Source organism: Balaenoptera physalus, assembly GCF_965194825.1.
Source record: "Balaenoptera physalus genome assembly, chromosome: 4".
Lineage (NCBI taxonomy): Eukaryota > Metazoa > Chordata > Mammalia > Artiodactyla > Balaenopteridae > Balaenoptera > Balaenoptera physalus.
In genome coordinates this window covers 98,550,375-98,578,368 of record NC_138891.1, presented here as the reverse complement: position 1 = coordinate 98,578,368, position 27,994 = coordinate 98,550,375, and the positions used below count along the sequence as shown (strand labels likewise).

At 39.4% G+C, this 27,994-nt stretch overlaps 1 protein-coding gene and 2 pseudogenes across 12 annotated transcripts in view; 1 reads left to right on the top strand and 2 right to left on the bottom strand.

The window, feature by feature from the left end:
* The window catches only part of CMSS1 (cms1 ribosomal small subunit homolog), a 392,074-nt gene that overhangs the window by 331,726 nt on the left and 32,354 nt on the right, over nucleotides 1-27,994 (top strand). For 6 of the 10 annotated variants that reach the window (XM_082460550.1, XM_082460547.1, XM_082460555.1 and 3 more), the window contains one exon: nucleotides 15,759-15,847. The exons of 1 other annotated variant lie outside the window; for it this stretch is intronic. In XM_082460550.1, coding sequence (XP_082316676.1) covers nucleotides 15,759-15,847 — 89 coding nt within the window. The remainder of the gene's footprint in view (nucleotides 1-15,758; nucleotides 15,848-27,994) is intronic. 3 more of the 10 variants (XM_082460551.1, XM_082460549.1, XM_082460553.1) reach the window with 1 other exon arrangement.
* Nucleotides 12-12,647, bottom strand: LOC309660025 (nucleosome assembly protein 1-like 1 pseudogene; annotated as a pseudogene). Its single transcript has one exon. The product of its transcript is annotated as a nucleosome assembly protein 1-like 1 pseudogene (transcript).
* LOC309660067 (lysine-rich coiled-coil protein 1-like) lies at nucleotides 15,854-26,131 on the bottom strand (annotated as a pseudogene). The gene is made up of 2 exons (XR_014268369.1): nucleotides 25,660-26,131; nucleotides 15,854-18,314 (listed from the first exon to the last, which is right to left on the bottom strand). The product of XR_014268369.1 is annotated as a lysine-rich coiled-coil protein 1-like (transcript).

Sequence of the window (27,994 nt, the reverse complement as noted above, 5' to 3'; positions counted from 1 at the left end):
CTAATTGGATATGTTTGTTTGCTTGTTTGTTTGTTTTGGAGGAGGGGAGCTATTCACCACATGCAGCAGCTTCCGCCCCAGTTAGATGAGTGTTATTCAAATGTAAGAACATACATTATTGTTAAACTGGGCTTTACATATCAAGCCCTTTGGATTCCAGTACCTAGCTTAATGATTAGTACCACCTGAGAGCCACCTAGTTTTCTAAGTTAGAGGGGCAGTATTGCATAATGGTTAAGAGCAAACTGAATCAAAATCGCCTAGATCCAAATCCTGATGCACTTTCTCATTAACCTTGGGCAAGTGCTTCCATGTCCACCTCTGTAAAACAGAGCTTGTAGTAACAGTACCCATCTCATAAGACTGACATGCGAATTAAATGAGTTAATATGTGTAGAGCATTTAGAACACTGCCTTACTCAAAATAAGGACTATGTAAGAGTTATTAACATTATTATTAGTTTCTGTTCCAGGAATGGAGAATTTATATAGCAGTGCTTCCAAATGTAACAAGTACGCTCATCCAATAAACATAACAATTCTAATAAGACCCAAAATGCCACTGCCAGTGTCCATGGCTCTATTCACCTAACTCCAACTACAAAGATTGACCAGAAAAGGTTAAATTGAAATTACTCATGGTTTGAAAACTGCCCCGAAATATGTAAATGTTCCAACATTTAAAATAAACTAGAAAGGAAGAAGGGTGAAGCTCTTAACACTCAAGACTAAAGTTGAGGTCCTGTTGCCCAAGCTGAGTTACCTTTTTTTTTTTTTTGCCTTAAGCTAAAAATAAAATAGGATAAAAGGAAAAAATGCCTTATTCAGGACAGATAGCCGGCAGGCAACTATTCTGCCTGCAGAGCTGTCCTCTGATATTTGCATGATCTCCACTACATTTTTGTACCTTAAAGATAAGACAGGTCCTCTGGCACCCTCAGTTTTGGCATTAAAAGTCCTTTTTTTTACTGCCACCGCAGCCAGGCTTAAGTGTGAGCGTTCACAGAAGAGGTCAGACTCCTGTGGCTTTGGGTGCTTTAACCCAATGTGGTGGTTCCTCAGGGGCCTGTCCTGTGTATGTTTTTGTTTGTTTTGCTATTTAGCTACTCTATTTGTGTTTTTTCTTTCTTCCAGTTTTATTGAGATCTAATTTTTTTTAGTAATAAGGTCTTTATTATCGTGCAGACCAGAGCAACATGAGGCAAGTAGTTATCCAGGGTGGTGACCTGGAGACTGGAAAAATCTGTCACAAGTATCACGTGAGACCAACAGTGTCCATGAAGATAGTAAACCTTTTCTGCTATCAGAACACAGCTCAGGTCCTCTTGGCTAAAGATGGGTCACGTCCACACCTCTTCTAGGCAGAGGGGAGGAAATGAGGACCCCCATTACAGCTCTGTGTAAGTTTAAGGTGTACAGCATACTGATTTGACTTACATATATCATGAAATGATTAACACAATTAAGTTTAGTGAGCATCCATTATCTCATATAGATATAAACTAAAAGAAAAAGGGAGAAAATATTTTTTCCGTGTGATGAGAGCTCTTAGGATTTACTCACTTAACAACTTTCCTAGATGACATACAGCAGTGTTCATTATATTACTCGTGCTGTACATTGCATCCCTAATACTTGCTTATTATAACTGGAGGTTTGTACCTTTTGAGGACCTTCATCCAATTCTCTCTCCACCCACGCCCTGCTTCAGGTCACCACAAATCTGATCTCTTTTTCTATGAGTTTGTTTGCTTTTGAAGTATAATTAACCTACAACACTATGTTAGTTCCTGGTATACAACACAGTGATTAGATATTTCTATACATTACAACTGCTGACATGTTACTGGCAACAAATTGTGTAGCATTTAAGATCCCCACAGATAGAAGGTGAAACATTTTTCTTTACTCATGTATTTTTGAGACAGTGTTATTGGTCGTAGTGCTTTACTTTCTTTCAGAGTTTTAGGACCCATAAAGTGACAACAGTTCAGAGTTGTGCCATCTTATTCCAAATTTTCTAACTTTAAAGTTTCCTGTGGGAACTGGAAACATATTTTATAAACAAAGTCTGGATCTGTTGCTAGGGTCATCTTCAGCTATGAAAATAGGAGCATTACTGGAATGTAGACCAGGCTGTAGCAGTTGCCACTAGAAACAGCAAAACTCAATGGGAAAAGGGTTCCCCACCCCCACCCCATCTCCATTCCCCATTCCAGTTCAGAATGACAGGAAGACTTCTGATGGCAAGAACTAACTCACAGGGGACTTACATTGAGAAACATTTGTTTTGTCAAATCTTTTGGAGAGAGAGGGAGAGGACATGTTTAGGAGCCTGAGAGATGGAAAAGGTAGATCATGCCCAGTTTCTTGCTGCCTATGAGAGTGAAAAAGCAAAAAGGAAAAGATGGTACCTAGGAAAAATGAAACAAAATCAGAGAGGCATATGCCATGCTAATGTAAAGCCTGATGACCCACCGCAAGGCTACAGAAGACTTTGAGTGGTCCAGTGTCCCTGTACCCAGAGCAGGGACTGTGTGGCCAGAAAAGGCTAGGAGACTAAAGGTTGAGCCTGCCAAGGCTTCTCCGAGCAGCCCCCTCAATACAACCAGGTGCCCTGGATTGGGCACAATAGACATGGCCTTGGGTTTACTGTTCCTCCTGCTGCCGATCACATAATTCTTCATTTGTACACTAGATCCTGTTCCCCTTTTCTCAGCATTTTCTTTTCTCAGTGAAAGTCGCAACTATTTGCTAGATTATAGCCCTAAGATAGTCTTGTTTCTGCTTTTGGAAGATCTTTACAGGGGGGGAAATTTGTGCTGAATTTTGGAGGATGGGACTAAGATTTTGATAGAAAAGGAGAGATGACAAAGGTAAAGGGAGAGCAGGCATTATGAACAGTAAGAATAAATGAGAGGTACACTTACAGATGTATGATTCTTTTCTGGCGTGGTCTAATTGATTGTAAGCCCTTATTTTTTGGTCATGGCATACCTGTAGTAATTATTTTGAAAAGTGTGCAGAAGCAGTAAAGGATGGAGCTTCCTTCACTGCATGCGCACTGTTAGTACAAGTGGAGCCAGAATTGAGAGCCCTTTTCTTTTACTGGCTATACTTCTCACTGTTTCTCCCCTCCTCTCCCTTCCTCTGCTCTCCCCTCCCCCTGCCCTGTGTTGTTTTGCTGGCATGGCCTTAGGGCCTTCACTGAGTTCACTTTTCACAGGGTCCTGTTCTGTGGATGTGGGAATTGTGTTCTTTCTCAGTGATGCTGGTAGGAGTCCCTTAATGAGCTGGGAACATGGTTCTTGAAGAGTAGTTCCCAGCCCTGCTTCTCCTGGCCAAATAAAACATTCTGGTTTCTAGGGATGAGTAATTTTAGCAAAACACTTTAGACTGTTGAAGTACAGCTGTGTCTCCAACATTAGCTTTCAGTGTGTATAGTTAGATTTCCCAGAGAACAGCTGAGCGCCTCTAGAAATATAGAATACCCCTCCCCAAATAAGTGAAATTGAACTAAATTAAACAAGATGAATTTTTTTTATAGATTTATTTTATTTATTTATTTTTGGCTGCGTTGGGTCTTCATTGCTGCGCGTGGGCTTTCTCTAGTTGCGGCGAGCGGGGGCTACTCTTCCTTTCGGTGCGCAGGCTGTTCATTGTGGTGGCTTCTCTTGTTGAGGAGCAAGGGCTCTAGGCGCACAAGCTTCAGTAGTTGTGGCTCGCGGGCTCTAGAGGGCAGGCTCAGTAGTTGTGGCGCACGGGCTTAGTTGCTCCGCGTCATGTGGGATCTTCCCGGACTAGGGATTGAACCCGTGTCCCCTGCATTGGCAGACGGATTCCCAACCACTGCACCACCAGGGAAGTCCCAACAAGATGGATATTTTTTTTTAATTTTTGAATTTTATTTTATTTATTTTTTTATACAGCAGGTTCTTATTAGTTATCTATTTTATACATATTAGTGTATACATGTCAATCCCAATCTCCCAATTCATCCCACCACCACCCCTCCCCCCACCACTTTCCCCCCTTGGTGTCCATACGTTTGTTCTCTACAAGATGGATTTTTAAAACTGTGTCACCACATAATGATAAAAGGAACAATCCACCAATAGGAAGTTGTAACAGTTCCAAACTTGCATGCACCTAACATACCTATGGGATGTGTAAACAAAAACTGACAGAATTACTGGAAAACATGGAGAAATTCAAATTAAGAGTGGAAGATGTTAATATATATGTCAATTATTGATAGATAAAACATAAAAATTCATAAACATATAGCAGATTTGAAAAACATAATTAAGTTTATCTGTAATCATGTATAGAACTATGCACCTAACAATTAGATACTGCATATTCTAGTCCAAAAAAAAAAATTTTTTTTTTTAAATTGATTATGTATGGGGACAGATGGTTACTAGACTAACTGTGGTGATGATTTCCTAATGTATCCAAATGTCAAATTACTAGGTAGTACACCTGAAACTAACATGATATTCTATGTCAACTATTTTCAATAAAAATCAGTCAATCAATAAATAGTTATGTACTAGGTCAGGAGCTGGCAAACTATGACCCATGGACCAAATCCAGCCAGGATGTGTTTCTGTAGATAAAGTTTATCAGAATGCAGCCACACCCAATCATTTACATATTGTCTAAGGTTGCTTTTGCACAACAGCAGAATCCAGTAATTACTGACAGAGACCTTATTGCTCTGCAAACGCTACACTTATTTACTGTGTGGCCCTAAAAACCTAAAAAGTGTGCTGATCCCTGTGCTAGAAAATAAAGCAAGTCTTAACAAATATCAAAGAATTGATTTGCATGCCATTTTTCTAACCACAATATAAGAAAAGGTAACTTTAAAAAATCTGAGAATTTGAGAATTTAACAGTACACTTCTAAATAACTCATCAGTCAAAGAAAAGTCATTATAGAGTCTTTAAAAATATTTAGAATTAAATGATAATGAAACTGCTATAATATTAAAATGTATGGTATTCAGTTGTTATAAAGTGTTAAGAAAATATATATCCTTAATGCTTACATCAGAAAGAGAAAAACTTAATGGGCTAAATATCCAACTACAAAAATTAAGAACTCAATAGAGTATACCTAAAGAAAGTAAAGAATGTTAATTAGTGTACTAGAAATCAAAGAAGCAATAGAAAGCATCTATAATACAGAACCTAGATGTTGTTGTTTTTTTAAGGAAAGACCTCTCCAAGACAGAACAAGAAAAAAAAAGGTACAAATATAAAATGGGAGAAAAGAAAAAGAAGACATAGCTACATATAATGATCACACCTCTCCAATAAATTTGAAAAATTTAAATAAAACAGCCAATTACCTAGAAAAATAATACTTACCAAAATTGAGTTAAAAATAGAAAAACCCGAATAATCATATAACTGTTAGAAATTGAAGCATTTGTTAAAACATACCCACAAAAAGAATACTACGCTCTGCTTCTTTTACTAACAGATTTTACCAAATATCAAGAAACAGATCATCTTAACTATACGTATACAACTATTTCAGAGGATAGAAAATGAGGAGACATTTCCCAACTCTTTTATGAAGCTAATATAACCTCAATACCTAAACCAGACAAGGAGGATACTAGAAAGGAAAATTATGTAGATAAATATCTAAATAAAATGGTAACCAAAATAAAAACCAACATTATTAAAAAAGAAATACGTCATGACCAATTAATTGGGATTTATCCTAGGAATAGCAAGAATGGTTTAACATTAGACAACCTATTTTCACAGTTGGCCACATTAACAGATTATAGGAGAAACCCATATAATCATCTCAGTAAATGCAAAAACAAAAGGCATTGCATTAAATTTTAACACCTATTAGTGATTTTAAAATAAAACAATAAACAAACCTCTTAGCAAACAGAATAGAAGGAAACATCATTTAGCTATAAGCAGCATCTTCTCATGCAAGGGTAGTGTGGAGGTTAAGATGGTGGACTCCAACATTAAAATATTTGTGATTCAAATCCCAGCTCTGCCTATTAGTTGTGTGACATTGGGCAAGTGTTACAAATTGTTTGATGAAAGTTAGCTTCTATCAGTTTTTTTTAAAGTCAGGCTTACTGAGGAATAATTTATATAGTAAATAATTTACATAGTAAAATTAACCCCTTTTTGAGTATGGTTCTATGAAGTTTTACTAAAGCATACAGTTGTGTAACCACCACCACAATAAAGTTACAGAACATTTCCAACAATCCCCAGAAGTTTCCCATCTCCAGTCCCCAGTAACTACTGATCTGTTTTTTTATCCCTATAGTTTTGCCTTCTCCAGGGTGTTAAATAAGTGGAATCACACATTATACAGCCTCTTGATTCTGGCTTCTTTTGCTTAGCATCGTGCTTTTGAAAGTTACCAGGTTATGAGTTTCAGTAGTTTATTCTGTTGAGAAACTGTGAGAACTATGGGAGAGTTAAGCAGGTCTATAGCCAGGGCAGATCTAGGTTTTTGTGAGGCCTAAATCTTATGTAATTTGGGGGACCCTCTCTTAGAAAAAGAATACAAAATTACTGATACAAAATTAGGTATGAAAGAAATTATTTTAAATAAGGAATCACAACAGTACTGTTATAAACACAGGAATTCTGAAAAGTTTTATTTTACTCATCCCTATCAGATAAGAAAAAAAAATTTTTTTTCTTAACTGTAAAGTACAGCATCTACTGTATTCCTATAGGAGAGGCTTTCCATTTTGAATAGACAAAATGTGAATCTAATTTTCTGCTTACAGTTTTACATTTTTGATGATTGGAAGAATTTTCCACTGACTAATTTCTGGTTTCATTCATCCCAAACCTGCTTTCTCCTCCACTTCCCACATAGTTCTAAGGAAGGAGGCTTCAGGTGTGTTTGTGTCACACTCCACAACCTCTAGCCCTGTACACTTTATGTCAGATGTCTGGTGAGTTGGCATCGGGTGGTAGGAATATTCCTGGAAGTATTCCTACAGTAGGAGAGCTAGCAATAATTTAACTATAGACTTTATGATTATGAACCTTATAATATCTCATTAAACTCAAGCTCAATGTCTGTCCAACCAGCTCCCTCTAACTGGATCCCCAAAATGCTCACTCCAGCTCCAACACTACTCACTAGGGGATAGGGACAGAGGTGAATTCTGGGTAGAAATAGACAGTGGTCTATTGTATTTATATTAATCACCATATGTCTTTCTTTTGCAGATTTTTTTAAGAAAAATTAACTGTATGATCCATTGCCAGTATTCTCCCTAGGGCCTAGAAGGAGTTCATGCAAGTAAATACTTAGAAGCTTAAGGAAATTGCTGAGAAATTGGATTTCTGATACTTTTCATAAAGAGAACAAAGTCAGGGATTGAAGGAAAGAGAAAGATATGTGCAACTTTTAATTTTAGCTTTTTGCTCTCTTTGCCTGGGGTTGAAAAAGAACAGTGTACTTGACTCCACTCCTGGAAGAATTCAACCAATCCCATCTGGTGGTATCCTTTTTTTTTTTTTTTTTAAAGTAGACCCTCAAGGAGTTGAAAATAAGGTGGCACCATCTTGGTGACTCCACTCCACGGGCTGAATCAGCCACTGGGACTGAATGGCACAGGCCTAGCTTAACTTCCTCAAATGCCAGCAGTTCTAGAGAAATCTAGATGCTGGAGCCAAGCTGGTTAGGTTGGGTCCCCATACTGTTCTTTTACTACTGTCTTAATGGAAATCACAGTACTAGCATCCTTACTTCAGAAAAGCAGTTTTCTTTTTTGGAACCAAATAACATCACACACAGACTAAAGAAACAACTAATTTATTCAACCTTTATCTGATATTAATATCAAATATAATATAATATAATACAATATAATTAATCTTATATTAATATAATTAATAGAGTATAATATATTAATATAACTCCTACTTTTTTATCAATATTTACATGTTATATTTCAGCCATCATTTTGCTTTTAGCTGTATCATCATATTTGAGGTTAAGTTTCTTGTAAACAGCATATAGTTAGTTCATTTTTTTAATCCACTTTGTCAATCTCTGTCTTTTTTTTTATAAATGTGTTTATTTATTTATGTTTAGCTGCGTTGGGTCTTCGTTGCTGCATACGGGCTTTCTCTAGTTGCGGCGAGCAGGGACTACTCTTCATCACAATACGCAGGCTTCTCATTGTGGTGGCTTCTCTTGTTGCGGAGCACGGGCTTTAGGCGCACAGGCTTCAGTAGTTGTGGCACGTGGGCTCAGTAGTTGTGGCTCACGGGCTCTAGAGCGCAGTTTCAGTAGTTGTGGCGCACGGGCTTAGTTGCTCCACGGCATGTGGGATCTTCCCAGACCAGGGATCGAACTCGTGTCCCCTGCATTGGCAGGCAGATTCTTAACCACTGTGCCACCAGGGAAGTCCCAATCTCTGTCTTTAAATTGGTATGTTTAGATCATTTACATTAATGTAATTGTTGATATGTTGGGATTCAAATATGCCATTTTATTTTGTCTTTTCTGTTTATTTGCTAGTTCTTGTTTATCTTTCCTGCCTTCCTGTGGGTTACTTGAACATTTTTAGAATTCTGTTTTGATTTATTGTAGTATTTTTGAGTGCATCTCTTTGCATAGCTCTTTCAGTGCTTGCTAAAGCACTAGTGTGGGTGTTGGCCTCATTACCACTGGGCAGTATGTAAAGTCCTGATTCTCTACTAGGGTTCCTCCGACCCTAGTGGGGAAGGAAAGGTGCCCTTCATTACTACCAGGAGGAGGTGGAAGTCCAGGCTCACAGTGTATTCTCCATTGATAATGCACTGGTGGTGGTGGTAGAGAACAGGGGTCTGTTACCACCCTTCAGGGATGAAAATCTCTTCAGGCGTTCAGTCCCTACTTGATCACCTCTGACACCACCCTGATGGAAGGTGGAGGAGGAGTTGGGGTGCCTCATTACAGCCTGACAAAGGTGGAAGTCTAGGTTCCCCACTCAGCCTTTGCTGGTGTAGGCAGCAAAGAAAACAGTTTTTCTGTTGTGTTTGGCTGAAGTCAAGTGGTTATTATCTAAAGGTTTTCAGTCTTGCTAGGCTGTCGTTTTCCTGGTCATTTTGTTAAACAGAGCAGACATTTGTTGGGGCTTTTTTGTTTGCTGTCACTGGCATTTCCAAGTTACTAGCTTCTTTAGCTCCAAGTCTGAGATAATAAGGCAAAAAGAAAACCCAGGGAGCTCACCGCTGTGTTGTTCCTTGGGCCCCAAAGTCCCTAGCATGTCTGACTTCTTCTCTCCACCTTTCAGAGATCTCCTATGTTTGTTTTATATATAATGGTCAGGATTTTTTGCTGTACTTAGCAGGAGGAATAAGGGAAAATATGACTACTACTACTCTCTTCCCAGAAGCAGCTCTATAAATACTTTTAATGCCAACTTAGTCCTTCATTTAAAAATCCCTGTTAGGGACTTCGCTGGTGGCGCAGTGGTTGAGAATCCGCCTGCCAATGCAGGGAACACAGGTTCGAGCCCTGGTCTGGGAAGATCCCACATGCTGCGGAGCAACTAAGCCTGTGCACCACAACTGCTGAGCCCACGCTCTAGAGCCCGTGAGCCACAACTACTGAAGCCCGCATACCTAGAGCCCATGCTCTGCAACAAGAGAAGCCACCGCAGCGAGAAGCCCGCACACCGCAAGGAAGAGTAGTGCCTGCTCGCCACAACTGGAGAAAGCCCATGTGCAGCAACGAAGACCCAACGCAGCCAAAAATAAATAAATAAATAAATAAATTTTAAAAATAAAAAATAAGTAAAAAGCCCTGTTAATCTTCTACCTGCTACTACTTCATTGGGTAGAGTCCTTTTTTTCATGCTACGCAGTTAAAAGTAGGGGTATTAATCAGGATTCTCCAGAAAAACAGAAGCAACAGAGTAGATATCTATATATCTATCTATATTTATCGCTCTCTCTCTCTCTCTGTCTCTCTCTCTCTCTCTCTCTCTGTCTCTCTCTCTCTGTGTATCTATGTGTGTATATATAAAGGAATTGGCTCATGCAATTATGGAGACTGTCAAGTCCCAAGATTTGCAGGATAGACTGACAAGCTGGAGACCCAGAAGAGCCAGTTGTCTAGTTCCTATCCTAGTCAGAAGGCTTGAGAACCAGGAGAGCTGGTGGTGTAGTTCCAGCTTGAAGGCTGGCAGGCTCCAGATCCAGGAAGAGCCAATGTTTCAGTTCAAGTACAAAGGCAGAAAAAATTATCTTAATCAGGGGAGGTCATGCTTTTACTTCTTTTCTTTTCTTTTTTTAATATCTTTATGGGAGTATAATTGCTTTACAATGTTGTGTTAGTTTCTGCTGTAGAACAAAGTGAATCAGCTATATGTACACATATATCCCCATATCCCCTCCCTCGTGAGCCTCCCTCCCACCCTCCCTTTCCCAGCCCTCTAGGTCATCACAAAGTATCGAGCTGATCTCCCTGTGCTATGCGGCTGCTTCCTACTAGCTATCTATTTTACATTTGGTAGTGTATATATGTCCATGCCACTCTCTCACTTCATCCCAGCTTCCCATTCCCCCCCTGTGTCCTCAAGTCCATTCTCTACGTCTGTGTCTTTATTCCTGCCCTGCCACTAGGTTCATCAGTACCGTTTTTTAGGCTCCATATATGTGTGTTGGCATCCGGTGTTTGTTTTTCTCTTTCTGACTTCACTCTGTATGACAGACTCTAGGTCCATCCACCTCATTAGAAATAACTCAATTTCGTTCCTTTCTGTGGCTGAGTAATATTCCATGGTATATATGTGCCACATCTTCTTTATCCATTCATCTGTCGATGGACACTTAGGTTGCTTCCATCTCCTGGCTATTGTAAATAGTGCTGCAATGAACATTGGGGTACATGACTCTTTTTGAATTATGGTTTTCTCAGGGTATATGCCCAGCAGTGGGATTGCTGGGTCATATGGTAGTTCTATTTTTAGTTTTTTAACGAGCCTCTATGCTGTTCTCCATAGTGGCTGTATCAATTTAGATTCCCACCAACAGTGCAGGAGGGTTCCCTTTTGTCCACACCCTCTCCAGCATTTATTGTTTGTAGATTTTTTGGTGATGGCCATTCTGACTGGTGTGAGGTGATACCTCATTGTAGTTTTGATTTGCATTTCTCTAATGATTAGTGATGTTGAGCATCTTTTCATGTGTTTGTTGGCAATCTGTATATCTTTTTTTTTTTTGAGTTTTGCAATTTATTTATTGAAACCTCATACATACATTGTTTGGCTGTAGAATTCTAAAACCATATTTTTTCCCAAAAACATTTTTATCCCATATCACAGAGTAATGATTTATAGCAAAGGAATACATAAGTCACTCAATTTGCTTCTCAATGTGTTAAACAGAATTATTTGCTCATTTGGTAAACATTACCTCATCCGCTTCTTCACCTTCTTCATCATAATCATCATCATCATCTTCAATAGCTTCTCCAGTAAAGTATAACAGTGATCTTGGGATTATGCGCTCACGTAAAAAGTGACCAATTTCAAAGTCCGCAGCAAGGATAGCTTCAGCAGCATCATCCAGATCTCCACTCTCAGGAACTTCAGGAGGGGCAAAAAAATTAAAGAGTCATTAGAAACTGTTTTGGTCACAGTACGAACTGTCCCACGTCCCTTGTGTTTCTGCTTCTTCTTAATGGTTTTCAAAGTGACATTCTTCCCTTTTTTCCAATCTATCTGGCACCCTGTACAACCCATAATTTCTGGTCCATCAAAAGAAAAAGGATCAGAATCATCTGGTTCTGACCTCATCCTATATGTCTTTGTCAACACTTCATTTGTGAAATATTCATTGGGTTCAAAGTGAAATTCTAAGACAAAACTCATAGGCTGACCAGCATCTGAGAATTTCACTTTAATATCTTTCAAGTGCTTCAGAATAGGTTCATCATGTTCCTGAACCATATCACTGAGCAAGTCAACATTCTTAAAAACGGTCAACCAAAATTCAGGAATTCCTTTGGGGTCTTCTTTTTCTTCATCCTTTTTCTCATCTTCAATCTTAGCCTTTTCTTTTAGCTCCTCCGAAATTTCATCTTCCTCATCTGGTTTCCATTCACATTCTTCTTCTGTAGGTTCATAAATGGCATTAATGATCTCAAATCGCTTATCAAATAGAGGTTGATAGAGAACAGCATACTCTCTTTCAAGATCATGAACTTCCTCATAGAACTTGGCTTCTATCTGTGCACATTTAACTTGAAGGTTTTTGAGAGCATTCACGTGTCTTTTAACTACCCTAGGCAAGCTTTCAATGTATCCTGTTGGTGTTTCTACCAGACCATCAAGTCTTTCTTGAAGGGCTGCAAGAATCTGAGGATTTTGCATCATCTGAACAGTCAGCTGACATGCTTTGATTTTTGTTTCTTCACCAGTTTCTTCTTCTTCTACTTCTTCAACATCATCCAAATCTTGATCAAGTTCAGACTGTTCTCTGTTGTCGATGTCTGCCATGTTGTATGAGCGCCAAATATCAGTGGCTCGCACGGGGAGCCAGGCGGCCGGAGCTGCGCAGGCAGTGACTCAGGGCGGTGGCAGGAGGAGCAGAAGGCGGCGCGGCGAGCAGATGGCGCTAAAGAACGGCAATCTGTATATCTTCTTTGGAGAAATGTCTGTTTAGGTCTTCTGCCCATTTTTGGATTGGGTTGTTTGTTTTTTTTTTTTTATATTAAGCTGTATGAGCTGCTTGTATATTTTGGAGATTAATCCTTTGTCAGTTGCTTTGTTTACAAATACTTTCTCCCATTCTGAGGGTTGTCTTTTCATCTTATTTATGGTTTCCTTTGCTGTTCAAAAGCTTTTAAGTTTCATTAGGTCCCATTTGTTTATTTTTGATTTTATTTCCATTACTCTAGGAGGTGGGTCAAAAAGGATCTTGCTGTGATTTATGTCATAGAGTGTTCTGCCTATGTTTTCCTCTAAGAGTTTTATAGTATCTGGCCTTACAGTTAGGTCTTTGACCCATTTTGACTTTATTTTTGTGTATGGTGTTAGGGAGTGTTCTAATTTCATTCTTTTACATGTAGCTGTCCAGTTTTCCCAGCACCACTTATTGAAGAGACTGTTTTCTCCATTGTATATTCTTGCCTCCTTTGTCAAAGATAAGGTGACCATATGTGCGTGGGTTTATCTCCGGGCTTTCTATCCTGTTCCATTGATCTATATTTCTCTTTTTGTGCCAGTACCATACTGTCTTGATTACTGTAGCTTTGTAGTATGGTCTGAAGTCTGGGAGCCTGATTCCTCCAACTCCATTTTCCTTTCTCAAGATTGCTTTGGCTATTTGTGGTCTGTTGTGTTTCCATACAAATTGTAAAATTTTTTGTTCTAGTTCTGTGAAAAATGCCATTGGTAATTTGACAGGGATTGCATTGATTCTGTAGATTGCTTTGGGTAGTACAGTCATTTTCACGATGTTGATTATTTCAATCCAAGAACATGGTATATCTTTCCATCTGTTTGTATCGTCCTTGATTTCTTTAATCAGTGTCTTATAGTTTTCCGCATACAGGTTTTTTGCCTCTTAGGTAGGTTTATCCCTAAGTATTTTATTCTTTTGTTACAATAGTAAATGGGAGTGTTTCCTTAATTTCTCTTTCTGATCTTTCGTTGTTAGTGTATACGAATGCAAGGGATTTCTGTGCATTAATTTTGTATCCTGCTACTCTACCAAATTCATTGATTAGCTCTAGTAGTTTTCTGGTAGCTTCTTTAGGATTCTCTATGTATACTATCATGTCATCTGCAAACAGTGACAATTTTACTTCTTCTTTTCTGATTTGGATTCCTTTTATTTCTTTTTCTTCTCTGCTTGCTGTGGTTAAAACTTCCAAAACTATGTTGAATAATAGTGGTGAGAGTGGGCATCCTTGTCTTATTCCTGATCTTAGAGGAAATGCTTTCAGTTTTTCACCATTGAGAATGATGTTTGCTGTGGGTTTGTCATATATGGCCTTTATTATGTTGAGGTAGGTTCCCTCTATGCCCACTTTCTGGAGAGTTTCTATCATAAACGGGTGTTGAATTTTGTCAAAAGCTTTTTCTGCATCTATTGAGATGATCATATGGTTTTTATCCTTCAATTTTTTGATGTGGTGAATCACACTGATTGATTTGCAGATATTGAAAAATCCTTGCATCCCTGGGATAAATCCCACTTGATCATGGTGTATGAACCTTTTAATGTATTGTTGGATTCGAATTGCTAGTATTTTGTTGAGGATTTTTGCGTCTATGTTCATTAGTGATATTGGCCTGTAGTTTTCTTTTTTTGTGACATCTTTGTCTTGTTTTGGTATCAGGGTGATGGTGGCCTCATAGAATGAGTTTGGGAGTGTTCCTCCCTCTGCTATATTTTGGAAGAATTTGAGAAGGATAGGTGTTAGCTCTTCTCTAAATGTTTCATAGAATTTGCCTGTGAAGCCATCTGGCCCTGGGCTTTTGTTTGTTGGAAGATTTTTAATCACAGTTTCAATTTCAGTGCTTGTGATTGGTCTGTTCATGTTTCTGTTTCTTCCTGGTTCAGTCTTGGAATGCTGTGCTTTTCTAAGAATTTGTCCATTTCTTCCAGGTTGTCCATTTTATTGGCATGTAGCTGCTTGTAGTAATCTCTCATGATCCTTTGTATTTCTGCAGTGTCAGTTGTTACTTCTTCTTTCATGCTTTTAGTTCTATTCCAGCCATATCTGATTGCATGAGTGCCACCCACATTAGGGAGGGAAATCTGCTTTATTCAGTCTAACCATTCAAATGTTAATCTCAACCAAAAACACCTACACAGAAACATCCAGAATAATGTTTGACCAAATATCTGGGCACCCTGTGGGCCAATCAAGTTGACACATAAAATTAACCATCATAGTATGTAAACATTTAAAAGCTCAGGACTACCAAACTAGTTAATTTGTACCCAAATATGAATTCTGACCAATATTACTCACAAATTCACATTTTGGGCTTTGAGATATACGGAAAAACTCAAAGGGAGTGAGTAAAGCCTTTCAAAGATTCAAAAATGTGTTCAAAGAGAACAACCACTAAAATCTGGAAGACAGTATGGCATTATGGGAAGTAAGAAACTTATGGTTGCCATGCTTCTTTTAAAGAGCTTTTTAACAGAAAAATTATTAAAGCTTTTATTTTTCCTGGTTCTTAGAGTAAGAATTTACTTTTTCCAGTGTTGAAAGATTTTATAAATTCAAAATAAGAATTTCTCATGATCTATAATCCTTCCGTCACACTCTCTTAACATTACCCCTGGAGCCAGCACACAGGCGTCAAGAGCTGGCTGGTTCTCAGTGCACAAGGCAGTATCACTTGTGGGGAAGACTCTGGACTCAAGTAGGGTTCCCAGGTGTATTATGACCTGGGGCAAATTACTTCATCCCTCTAAGCAGCAACTTTCTTATCTGAAAATGGGGAGTTTAATATCTGTAAAATCAGCGTGAGTGTTCCATAATTAAACATTCTCAAATTTAGACGTCTGAATAATCTTCATTTTTGCAGTTTTATAAATAACACTGCCACCTTGGTTCTTAAATCTCTGTCTTCATTTTGGATGATTTTCTTAAATTCAGCTTCTTAGAGGTGAAATTAATGAGTCAAGGGATAGAACCTTCTAAAAAGGTGGTACCAAGATTACACTAGCAATGGGAGAAAGAAAGAGAGAGGTGCTTTTCTCATTTTTAAACTTTATGTTTCCTAGAAGCATCAGATGGTGAAGGAGGAGGAGACACAGCAATGACGCAGCAGGAGACAGCTCCAGTTCCTGCCCTGTCAAAGAAAACCGAACAGGTGACAGTCACTGTGGGAGAGTCACAGCTGTTGGCTCTGAAATCAGCCTCTTCTACCCCTCTACAGCATTCTGTGTGCTCCAATACCACTTATTGGTGGGATTTGAGGGAAACTTTTACCTTCTCTGCCTTTGAAAGAGCCATGCTTCATTAATTACAAACCAGCAAGGTCTATTTTTCCCCCTAATATTTTTTTTACAATATAAATGTATTTTACAATAATGATATCTTAGATTCTTGTATTACATTTTTACCAAAGACCCAGTTTTATTCTTTTGGGTATAGTTCCTAGGAGAAGACAAATAGCATAGGTTTGCAAGATTGCCCCCACACCAATGCATTGTTACAGTACCAAGACATGCTGTGAGCAGGCTCCCAGGGCCTCATGTCTATCTAGCATCATGTCTGTTGTGTGAATTCTTACTGAGGATTTGCTACCTTCGTATTACCACAAGTGGCCATTTGATAAACTTTGCTCCCTGGACTTAGGACCATTTATTGCCTTTTTAATCTTCTTGCTGGCCACTCACATCCATTTGCGCGTTTCTTACATTATTGTCCCTGAGACCTAATTGGTAACCATGTGTGATTTTTTAAAGGACTGTCTGTCAGTCCAAAGTTACCATCTTCTTCATAGTAACTATATGTGGCCGTATTCTTATTGTAGGTGGCCCTAAACACATTCCACTAGAGTTTTGTGACCCAAAGTTTGTGACCAGGCTCAGGATAATTGTGGGAAGCAGTTTAGCATTTTGGTTACCTACAAGCTGTGACTCCTTGGGCAAGTTAAACTCTCTGTGCCTCAGTCTCCATATTGGTAAAGTGGTGATAATACGTGTATTTTCTTCACAGGGTTATGGTGAGGATTAAATGATTAACACTTGTTAAGCTCTTTGAACTGTGGTTGGCAAAGAGTAAGCACTGAAGTGATAATTATTATAGTAAAATATACTTCAAGTCTTTTATTTTATTCATTATTTTTTCTTTGTGAGGTGGGGAATGCAGAAAGATATACATATTTAATGTTTAATCAGTCTTGGTTTTCTCTACAGTCACCAAATATTTAACTCCAAGGCCGTGTATCAATTGTAGTTTGAACCATTCTTTCTAAGACCTACAGGTTAACATCTGTGGCTTTTCAATTTATTTCACCAAGATGGGGTTTGATTTTACCTCACTTAACTCCACTGACCATACCATAGTCATGCCTTCTTTGACCTTTGCCTCTAATCAGTGCCTACTTGCAGAACTTGTTTCCAAATATTCTTTTTTTTTGTAGAAATTAGAACTTTATTATATTATAAACATTTCCAGAATATAAACTGATTTTGTATCAAGACTCCTTGAAACGTTTAAAACTGTATGTAACTTAAGCATATTATAATGTATGTCATTTTCCACTTTCCAATATAGAAAATATACTGCAAGTTAGATCTAACAAAGGAAAAAAAATCAATCTAAACTGCTTCACAGAGAAAACTAATGAATATAAAAACACCCACCCCAAACTAAAACCCAGTCAAGAAATAGATACTGTAAAGCCTATTAATCCTCCAATTTAAAATAAATGACATCCCAAGGGAAAAATACTTCCACCATCATAACAATTTGATGAATTAAAGCAGAGCCACTCTCGTTAAGGGAAATTACATTATGTATAAGAAAAATGTAGTAATGATTTTAGAAAAGAGGAAAAGTAATTTCCATGCTGGAGAACAAGCACACTAAATGTTTTCTGTTCACTTAGCCTTTGTACCTGTTCACATGAAAAGAGTGATAGGAACATCATAAAACCAAGCTCCTCAACTATTTTTTCAGTTTAACCTCAGGAGAACCAATGCAAGAGCTTCAAAATCCAAGGATAGACTGGTCCCAAAGCATCTCCTCTTCTTCCTTTCTTTGCCTTGTTCCTTTTTCTCTTTACTACGCTTATGTTCCTCTTTCTTAGAGACTACATCTCGGCTTTTTTTCTCCTTTCGGTTCTTAAGCTTTTCTGTACTGACTGTTTCCACCTCTGTTTTGTTTCTTTGGATGCACCTGTATGTGTCTAAATCTATTTCCTCACAAGCTTTCTTCCTCTTATGCTTGGGCCGCTCCTCCTCTCATTTTTCCCGGCCTTCCTCTCGGTGCCTTTTTCTCTTCTGATGTATCTGTTTATAACTAGCTTGATGGTCACCGGTACTGTTTTCTGAGGAGAGGTGCCTGTAAACTCCAGATTCTACACTGTATGAGCTACAGTTATACTCTTGCTGACTAAAGTTCAGAGCTACTGGTTTTCCTGGGAAACAGTCCCTGGTGAATTGACAGCCGCTCAGGGAGTCCCGTCTCAGCCTGCTGTCATGAGCTGCTAGCCACTGAGGTAACCGCTTTTCCACTGTTTGCGAAATACTGCATGGTTTTTGGTAGATCTGGACGGTTTCACAAAGGAGACTTTGATCAAACATTCTACACCTGGGTCTAGAATCAACCTCTTCTTTTTTTTTTTTTTTAAACATCTTTATTGAAGTATAATTGCTTTACAATGGTGTGTTAGTTTCTGCTTTATAACAAAGTGAATCAGTTATACATATACATATGTTCCCATATCTCTTCCCTCTTGCATCTCCCTCCCTCCCACCCTCCCTATCCCACCCCTCTAGGTGGTCACAAAGCACCAAGCTGATCTCCCTGTGCTATGCGGCTGCTTCCCACTAGCTATCTATTTTACATTTGGTAGTGTATATATGTCCATGACACTCTCTCACCCTGTCACATCACACCCTTCCCCCTCCCCATATCCTCAAGTCCATTCTCTAGTAGGTCTGTGTCTTTATTCCCATCTTGCCACTAGGTTCTTCATGACCTTTTTTTTTTTTTTCCTTAGATTCCATATATATGTGTTAGCATACGGTATTTGTTTTTCTCTTTCTGACTTACTTCACTCTGTATGGCAGACTCTAACTCCATCCACCTCATTACAAATACCTCCATTTCATTTCTTTTTATGGCTGAGTAATATTCCATTGTATATATGTGCCACATCTTCTTTATCCATTCATCCGATGATGGACACTTAGGTTGCTTCCATGTCCTGGCTATTGTAAATAGAGCTGCAATGAACATTTTGGTACATGACTCTTTTTGAATTATGGTTTTCTTAGGGTATATGCCCAGTAGTGGGATTGCTGGGTCGTATGGTAGTTCTATTTTTAGTTTTTTAAGGAACCTCCATACTGTTCTCCATAGTGGCTGTATCAATTTACATTCCCACCAACAGTGCGAGAGTGTTCCCTTTTCTCCACACCCTCTCCAGCATTTATTGTTTCTAGATTTTTTGATGATGGCCATTCTGACCGGTGTGAGATGATACCTCATTGTAGTTTTGATTTGCATTTCTCTAATGATTAATGATGTTGAGCATTCTTTCATGTGTCTGTTGGCCATCTGTATATCTTCTTTGGAGAAATGTCTATTTAGGTCTTCTGCCCATTTTTGGATTGGGTTGTTTGTTTTTTTGTTATTGAGCTGCACGAGCTGCTTGTAAATCTTGGAGATTAATGCTTTGTCAGTTGCTTCATTTGCAAATATTTTCTCCCATTCTGAGGGTTGTCTTTTGGTCTTGTTTATGGTTTCCTTTGCTGTGCAAAAGCTTTTAAGTTTCATTAGGTCCCATTTGTTTATTTGTGTTTTTATTTCCATTTCTCTAGGGGCTGGGTCAAAAAGGATCTTGCTGTGATTTATGTCATAGAGTGTTTTGCCTATGTTTTCCTCTAAGAGTTTGATAGTGTATGGCCTTACACTTAGGTCTTTAATCCATTTTGAGTTTATTTTTGTGTATGGTGTCACGGAGTGTTCTAATTTCATACTTTTACATGTACCTGTCCAATTTTCCCAGCACCACTTATTGAAGAGGCTGTCTTTTCTCCACTGTATATGCTTGCCTCCTTTATCAAAGATAAGGTGACCATATGTGTGTGGGTTTATCTCCGGGCTTTCTATCCTGTTCCATTGATCTATATTTCCGTTTCTGTGCCAGTACCAAATTGTCTTGATTACTGTAGCTTTATAATATAGTCTGAAGTCAGGGAGCCTGATTCCTCCAGCTCCATTTTTCATTCTCAAGATTGCTTTGGCTATTCGGGGTCTTTTGTGTCTCCATACAAATTGTGAAGTTTTTTGTTCTAGTTCTGTGAAAAATGCCAGTGGTAGTTTTATAGGGATTGCATTGAATCTGTAGATTGCTTTGGGTAGTGGAGTCATTTTCACAATGTTGATTCTTCCAATCCAAGAACATGGTATATCTCTCCATCTATTTGTATCATCTTTAATTTCTTTCATCAGTGTCCTATAATTTTCTGCATACAGGTCTTTTGTCTCCTTAGGTAGGTTTATTCCTAGATATTTTATTCTTTTTGTTGCAGTGGTAAATGGGAGTGTTTTCTTAATTTCACTTTCAGATTTTTTATCATTAGTATATAGGAATGCAAGAGATTTCTGTGCATTAATTTTGTATCCTGCTACTTTACCAAATTCACTGATTAGCTCTAGTAGTTTTCTGGTAGCATCTTTAGAATTCTCTATGTATAGTATCATGTCATCTGCAAACAGTGACAGCTTTACTTCTTCTTTTCTGATTTGGATTCCTTTTATTTCTTTTTCTTCTCTGATTGCTGTGGCTAACACTTCCAAAACTATGTTGAATAATAGTGGTGAGAGTAGGCAACCTTGTCTTGTTCCTGATCTTAGTGGAAATGGTTTCAGTTTTTCACCATTGAGGACAATGTTGGCTGTGGGTTTGTCATATATGGCCTTTATTATGTTGAGGAAAGTTCCCTCTATGCCCACTTTCTGGAGAGTTTCTATCATAAATGGATGTTGAATTTTGTCGAAAGCTTTCTCTGCCTCTATTGAGATGATCATATGGTTTTTCTCCTTCAATTTGTTAATATGATGTATCACGTTGATTGATTTGCGTATACTGAAGAATCCTTGCATTCCTGGAATAAACCCCACTTGATCATGGTGTATAATCCTTTTAATGTGCTGTTGGATTCTGTTTGCTAGTATTTTGTTGAGGATTTTTGCATCTATGTTCATCAGTGATATTGGCCTGTAGTTTTCTTTCTTTGTGACATCTTTGTCTGGTTTTGGTATCAGGGTGATGGTGGCCTCGTAGAATGAGTTGGGGAGTGTTCCTCCTTCTGCAATATTTTGGAAGAGTTTGAGAAGGATAGGTGTTAGCTCTTCTCTAAATGTTTGATAGAATTCGCCTGTGAAGCCATCTGGTCCTGGGCTTTTGTTTGTTGGAAGATTTTTAATCACAGTTTCAATTTCAGTGCTTGTGATTGCTCTGTTCATATTTTCTATTTCTTCCTGGTTCAGTCTCGGCAGGTTGTGCATTTCTAAGAATTTGTCCATTTCCTCCAGGTTGTCAGTTTTATTGGCATAGAGTTGCTTGTAGTAATCTCTCATGATCGTTTGTATTTCTGCAGTGTCAGTGGTTACTTCTCCTTTTTCATTTCTAATTCTATTGATTTGCGTCTTCTCCCTTTTTCTCTTGATGAGTCTGGCTAATGGTTTATCAATTTTGTTTATCTTCTCGAAGAACCAGCTTTTAGTTTCATTGATTTTTGCTATTGTTTCCTTCATTTCTTTTTCATTTATTTCTGATCTGATCTTTATGATTTCTTTCCTTCTGCTAGCTTTGGGGTTTCTTTGTTCTTCTTTCTCTAATTGCTTTAGGTGTAAGGTTAGGTTGTTTATTCGAGATGTTTCCTGTTTCTTGATGTAGGCTTGTATTGCTATAAACTTCCCTCTTAGAACTGCTTTTGCTGCATCCCATAGGTTTTGGGTCGTCGTGTCTCCATTGTCATTTGTTTCTAGGTATTTTTTGATTTCCCCTTTGATTTCTTCAGTGATCACTTCGTTATTAAGTAGTGTATTGTGTAGCCTCCATGTGTTTGTATTTTTTACAGATCTTTTCCTGTAATTGATATCTAGTCTCATGGCGTTGTGGTCGGAAAAGATACTTGATACGATTTCAATTTTCTTAAATTTACCAAGGTTTGATTTGTGACCCAAGATATGATCTATCCTGGAGAATGTTCCATGAGCACTTGAGAAAAATGTGTATTCTGTTGTTTTGGGGTGGAATGTCCTATAAATATCAATTAAGTCCATCTTGTTTAATGTATCATTTAAAGCTTGTGTTTCCTTATTTATTTTCATTTTGGATGATCTGTCCATTGGTGAAAGTGGGGTGTTAAAGTCCCCTACTATGATTGTGTTACTGTCGATTTCCCCTTTTCTGGCTGTTAGTATTTGCCTTATGTATTGAGGTGCTCCTATGTTGGGTGCATAAATATTTACAATTGTTATACCTTCCTCTTGGATCGATCCCTTGATCATTATATAGTGTCCTTCTTTGTCTCTTGTAATAGTCTTTATTTTAAAGTCTATTTTGTCTGATATGAGAATTGCTACTCCAGCTTTCTTTTGATTTCCATTTGCATGGAATATCTTTTTCCATCCCCTCACTTTCAGTCTGTATGTGTCTCTAGGTCTGAAGTGGGTCTCTTGTAGACAGCATATATATGGGTCTTGTTTTTGTATCCATTCAGCCAGTCTGTGTCTTTTGGTGGGAGCATTTAATCCATTTACATTTAAGGTAATTATCAATATGTATGTTCCTATTCCCATTTTCTTAAATATTTTGGGTTTGTTATTGTAGGTGTTTTCCTTCTCTTGTGTTTCTTGCCTAGAGAAGTTCCTTTAGCATTTGTTGTAAAGCTGGTTTGGTGGTGCTGAACTCTCTCAGCTTTTGCTTGTCTGTAAAGGTTTTAATTTCTCCATCAAATCTGAATGAGATCCTTGCTGGATAGAGTAACCTTGGTTGTAGGTTTTTCTCCTTCATCACTTTAAGTATATCCTGCCACTCCCTTCTGGCTTGCAGAGTTTCTCCTGAAAGATCAGCTGTTAACCTTATGGGGTTTCCCTTGTGTGTTATTTGTTGTTTTTCCCTTGCTGCTTTTAATATGTTTTCTTTATATTTAATTTTTGATAGTTTGATTAATATGTGTCTTGGCGTGTTTCTCCTTGGATTTATCCTGTATGGGACTCTCTGTGCTTCCAGGACTTGATTAACTATTTCCTTTCCCATATTAGGGAAGTTTTCAACTATAATCTCTTCAAATATTTTCTCAGTCCCTTTCTTTTTCTCTTCTTCTTCTGGGACCCCTATAATTCGAATGTTGGTGCGTTTAATGTTGTCCCAGAGGTCTCTGAGACTGTCCTCAATTCTTTTCATTCTTTTTTCTTTATTCTGCTCTGCAGTAGTTATTTCCACTATTTTATCTTCCAGGTCACTTATCCGTTCTTCTGCCTCAGTTATTCTGCTATTGATCCCATCTAGAGTATTTTTAATTTCATTTATTGTGTTTTTCATCGTTGCTTGGTTCCTCTTTAGTTCTTCTACGTCCTTGTTAAATGTTTCTTGCATTTTGTCTATTCTATTTCCAAGATGTTGGATCATCTTTACTATCATTATTCTGAATTCTTTTTCAGGTAGACTGCCTATTTCCTCTTCATTTGTTAGGTCTGGTGTGTTTTGACCCTGCTCCTTCACCTGCTGTGTGTTTTTTTGTCTTCTCATTTTGCTTATTTTACTATGTTTGGGGTCTCCTTTTCACAGGCTGCAGGTTCGTAGTTCCCGTTGTTTTTGGTATCTGTCGCCAGTGGCTAAGGTTGGTTCAGTGGGTTGTGTAGGCTTCCTGGTGGAGGGGACTAGTGCCTGTGTTCTGGTGGATGAGGTTGGATCTTGTCTTTCTGGTGGGCACGTCCACACCTGGTGGTGTGTTTTGGGGTGTTTGTGGCCTTATTATGATTTTAGGCAGCCTCTCTGCTAATGGATGGGGCTGTGTTCCTGTCTTGCTAGTTGTTTGGCATAGGGTGTCCAGCACTGTAGCTTGCTGGTCGTTGAGTGAAGCTGGGTCTTGATGTTGAGATGGATATCTCTGAGAGATTTTCGCCGTTTGGTATTACATGGGGCTGGGAGGTCTCTTGTGGACCAGTGTCCTGAAGTTGGCTCTTCCACCTCAGAGGCACAGCCCTGATGCCTGGCTGGAGCACCAAGAGCCTTTCATCCACACGGCTCAGAATAAAAGGGAGAAAAAGATAGAAAGAAAGAAAGAAAGAGGATAAAATAAAATAAAATAAAGCTATTATAATAAAAAATAAGAAAAAAATTATTAAGAATAAATTTATTAAGAAAAAAAATTTTTTTAATTTTTAAAAATAGATTTATTAATTTTTTATAATAAAAAATAAGAAAAAAATTAAGAAAAAATTTATTAAGAAAAAAATTTTTTTAAATAAAAAATATGGAAAAACTTATTAAAAATTTTTTTTAATTTCTAAAAATAGAAAATAAGGAAAAAATTATTAAGAAAACATTTATTAGGAAAAAAATTTTTTTAAGTAAAAGTAAAAAAAAACAAAAACGGACGGACCTAACCCTAGGACTAATGGTGAAAGCAAAGCTATACAGACAAAATCTCACCCAGAAGCATATACATATACACTCACAAAAAAAGGAAAAGGGGAAAAATTAATATATCCTGCTCCCAAAGTCCACCTCCTGAATTTGGGATGATTCGTTGTCTATTCAGGTATTCAACAGATGCAGGCACATCAAGTTGTTTGTGGAGCTTTAATCCGCTGCTTCTGAGGCTGCTGGGAGAGACTTCCCTTTCTCTTCTTTGTTCGTACAGCTCCCAGGGTTCAGCTTTGGATTTGGACCCGCCTCTGCATGTAGGTCACCTGAGGGCATCTGTTCCCCGCCCAGACAGAACGGGGTTAAAGGAGCAGCTGCTTCGGGGGCTCTGGCTCACTCAGGCGGGGAGGGAGGGGTATGGATGTGGGGCGAACCTGCGGCGGCAGAGGCCGGCGTGTCGTTGCACCTGCCTGAGGCGTGCCGTGCGTTCTCCCGGGGAAGTTGTCCCCAGATCACAGGAGCCTGGCAGTGGCGGGCTGCACCGGCTCCCGGGAGGGGCGGTGTGGAGAGTGACCTGTGCTCGCACACAGGCTTCTTGGTGGCGGCAGCAGCAGCCTTAGCGTCTCTTGCCCGTCTCTGGGGTCCGCGCTGATAGCCGCGGCTCGCGCCCATCTCTGGAGGTCGTTTAGGCGGTGCTCTGAATCCCCTCTCCTTGCGCGCCGCGAAACAAAGAGGCAAGAAAAAGTCTCTTGCCTCTTCGGCAGCTGCAGACTTTTTCCCGGACTCCCTCCCGGCTAGCCGTGGCGCACTAGCCCCCTTCAGGCTGTGTTCACGCCGCCAGCCCCAGTCTTCTCCCTGCGACACGACCGAAGCCCGAGCCTCAGCTCCCAGCCCCCGCCCGCCCTGGCGGGTGAGCAGACAAGACTCTCGGGCTGGTGAGTGCTACTCGGCACCGATCCTCTGTGCGGGAGTCTCTCCGCTTTGCCCTCCGCACCCCTGTGGCTGCGCTCTCCTCTGTGGCTCCGAAGCTTCCCCCCCTGCCACCCGCAGTCTCTGCCCGCGAAGGGGCTTCCTAGTGTGTGGAAACCTTTCCTCCTTCACAGCTCCCTCCCACTGGTGCAGGTCCCATCCCTATTCTTTTGTCTCTGTTATTTCTTTTTTCTTTTGCCCTACCCAAGTACGTGGGGATTTTCTTGCCTTTTGGGAGGTCTGACGTCTTCTGCCAGCGTTCAGTGGGTGTTCTGTAGGAGCAGTTCCACGTGTAGATGTATTTCTACTGTATCTGTGGGAAGGAAGGTGATCTCCGCATCTTACTCTTCTGCCATCTTGCCCAGACCTCCAACCTCTTCTTTGCACCCACAGGTTTCCAAATAATCCTCTCTCATCTTTCTGAAACAAGTCTTTGGCTCTAAGCCTCTGGCTTTCTGCACTTTGATGTAATCTTCAAGTTCATCTTGAAAAGAGTCACATGTCTTTGAATGCTTCATTAGGTTGACAAGGGGTTCTCCTTAACAGGTTGAGAACTTGGTGGAGAAATTTGATCATATTCACCCATTGATTGCTTCAGTTTTTTAGCATGAACTTTCCCCAAATAGTGAGACTGTGCAACAACTGAGGAGCTAAAAACCATGATGCAGAGATTAAAAAATCTATTTTTGTCCAATACTCCACTCCCATTCACCTCATAAAGTGAAATCCATTGTGATTCAAATTATGGCACTACTCCTTATAAGCCTTTTACAAAAGGTATCTGTAAAAAGTTCAGTCTTTGCTCATTCAGCGTGGTATCTTCTCTGAGGCAGGGGCCCCCTCCGCGCCAACGCCGCCCGCCAGTGGACAGGCCGAGGTGGAGGAGGCGGAGAGGCAGGTACAACCGCTGCCATCGCCGAGCAAGCGGGGTGGGAGCGGGAGGTGGAGACCGGACTTCCTGAGGGGAAGTGGCCGCCACCACCAGCGGCCGACTAGATGGCACCGCCGCCATAGCAGCGAGGTGCGCTACTGCACTTGCTCCAAGTATTCTTTGTAGCCCATTGGCTTTCTTTTTTATTACTTTCTCCCTTGATTTTATTTTTGATTGTCCCTCACTTTTTCTGGGCTCGTTGGTGAAAGAATAAATTTGCATTAATAAACTCACCCAAGGCTGCATCTTTACTGTGTTTTTATTGGCAGAGCGTTCGCTTTGCTGAATTTCCACCTATTTTTTACCTCCTTCCAACTTGAGTCTTCTTTTCCCACAACCATCAAGTTAGATAAATGGCAGGGAACCACAGGAAGAAAGGAAAAAGATCGAGGAAGAGAAAGTTAAATGCATTCTTAATTTCCATGAGCATTCACCTATCTTTCAGCAGCCCTGGTTTCAACAATAAGAGGATTTATTGAACACTCACCACAGGCACTGTGTAAGGTACCATGCCTCACAGTCGTCACAGCTGCCCTGTGAAGTAGGGGGGACCCCATTTTACAAAGAACCTGAAGCTCAGAGAGATGGGTACCGGGAGTGGTGACCCACTTGACTGCCTTTAAGCCACACCCTGAGGATGACACTGCTTCCATTTCCCTTTCCACCTGTCCTTCCTCATTCAACTTGGGAAAATTGGATTTACCATGCCATCAAGTAATTTCTTGGTCGCATGCCATTGCTATTTTCTGCCAAGGAAAAAAAAAAATCACCAGATATTTTACTGCTTATTTTAACCACCTTCATCTTGCTCTAATTTCTTTCACTAACAAATTGCTTTAAGGAAACAAAGTCCTGGGAATTCCCTGGCGGTCCAGTGGTTAGGGCTCCACGCTTCCACTGCAGGGGACACTGGTTCAACCCCTGGTTCAGGAACTAAGATCCTGCATGCCTAGTGGCCAATAAATAAATAAATGAATACAAATTAAAAAAAAAAAAAGAAGAATCAAAGTCCTAGGTAGACACAGTGCCCTTATAACTCTCTACAAGCCTATCCTCATTGCCCTGGCCAGAGAATTCACACAGGAATCTCTTTAACCCAGCCCCTAGAGAAATGGAAATAAAAACACAAGTAAACAAGTGGGACCTAATGAAACTTAAAAGCTTTTGCACAGCAAAAGAAACCATAAACAAGACCAAAAGACAACCCTCAGAATGGGAGAAAATATTTGCAAATGAAGCAACTGACAAAGGATTAATCTCCAAGATTTACAAGCAGCTCATGCAGCTCAATAACAAATAAACAAACAACCCAATCCAAAAATGGGCAGAAGACCTAAATAGACATTTCTCCAAAGAAGATATACAGATGGCCAACATGAAAGAATGCTCAACATCCTTAATCATTAGAGAAATGCAAATCAAAACTACAATGAGGTATCATCTCACACCGGTCAGAATGGCCATCATCAAAAAATCTAGAAACAATAAATGCTGGAGAGGGTGTGGAGAAAAGGGAACACTCTCGCACTGTTGGTGGGAATGTAAATTGATACAGCCACTATGGAGAACAGTATGGAGGTTCCTTAAAAAACTAAAAATAGAACTACCATACGACCCAGCAATCCCACTACTGGGCATATACCCTGAGAAAACCATAATTCAAAAAGAGTCATGTACCAAAATGTTCATTGCAGCTCTATTTACAATAGCCAGGACATGGAAGCAACCTAAGTGTCCATCATCGGATGAATGGATAAAGAAGATGTGGCACATATATA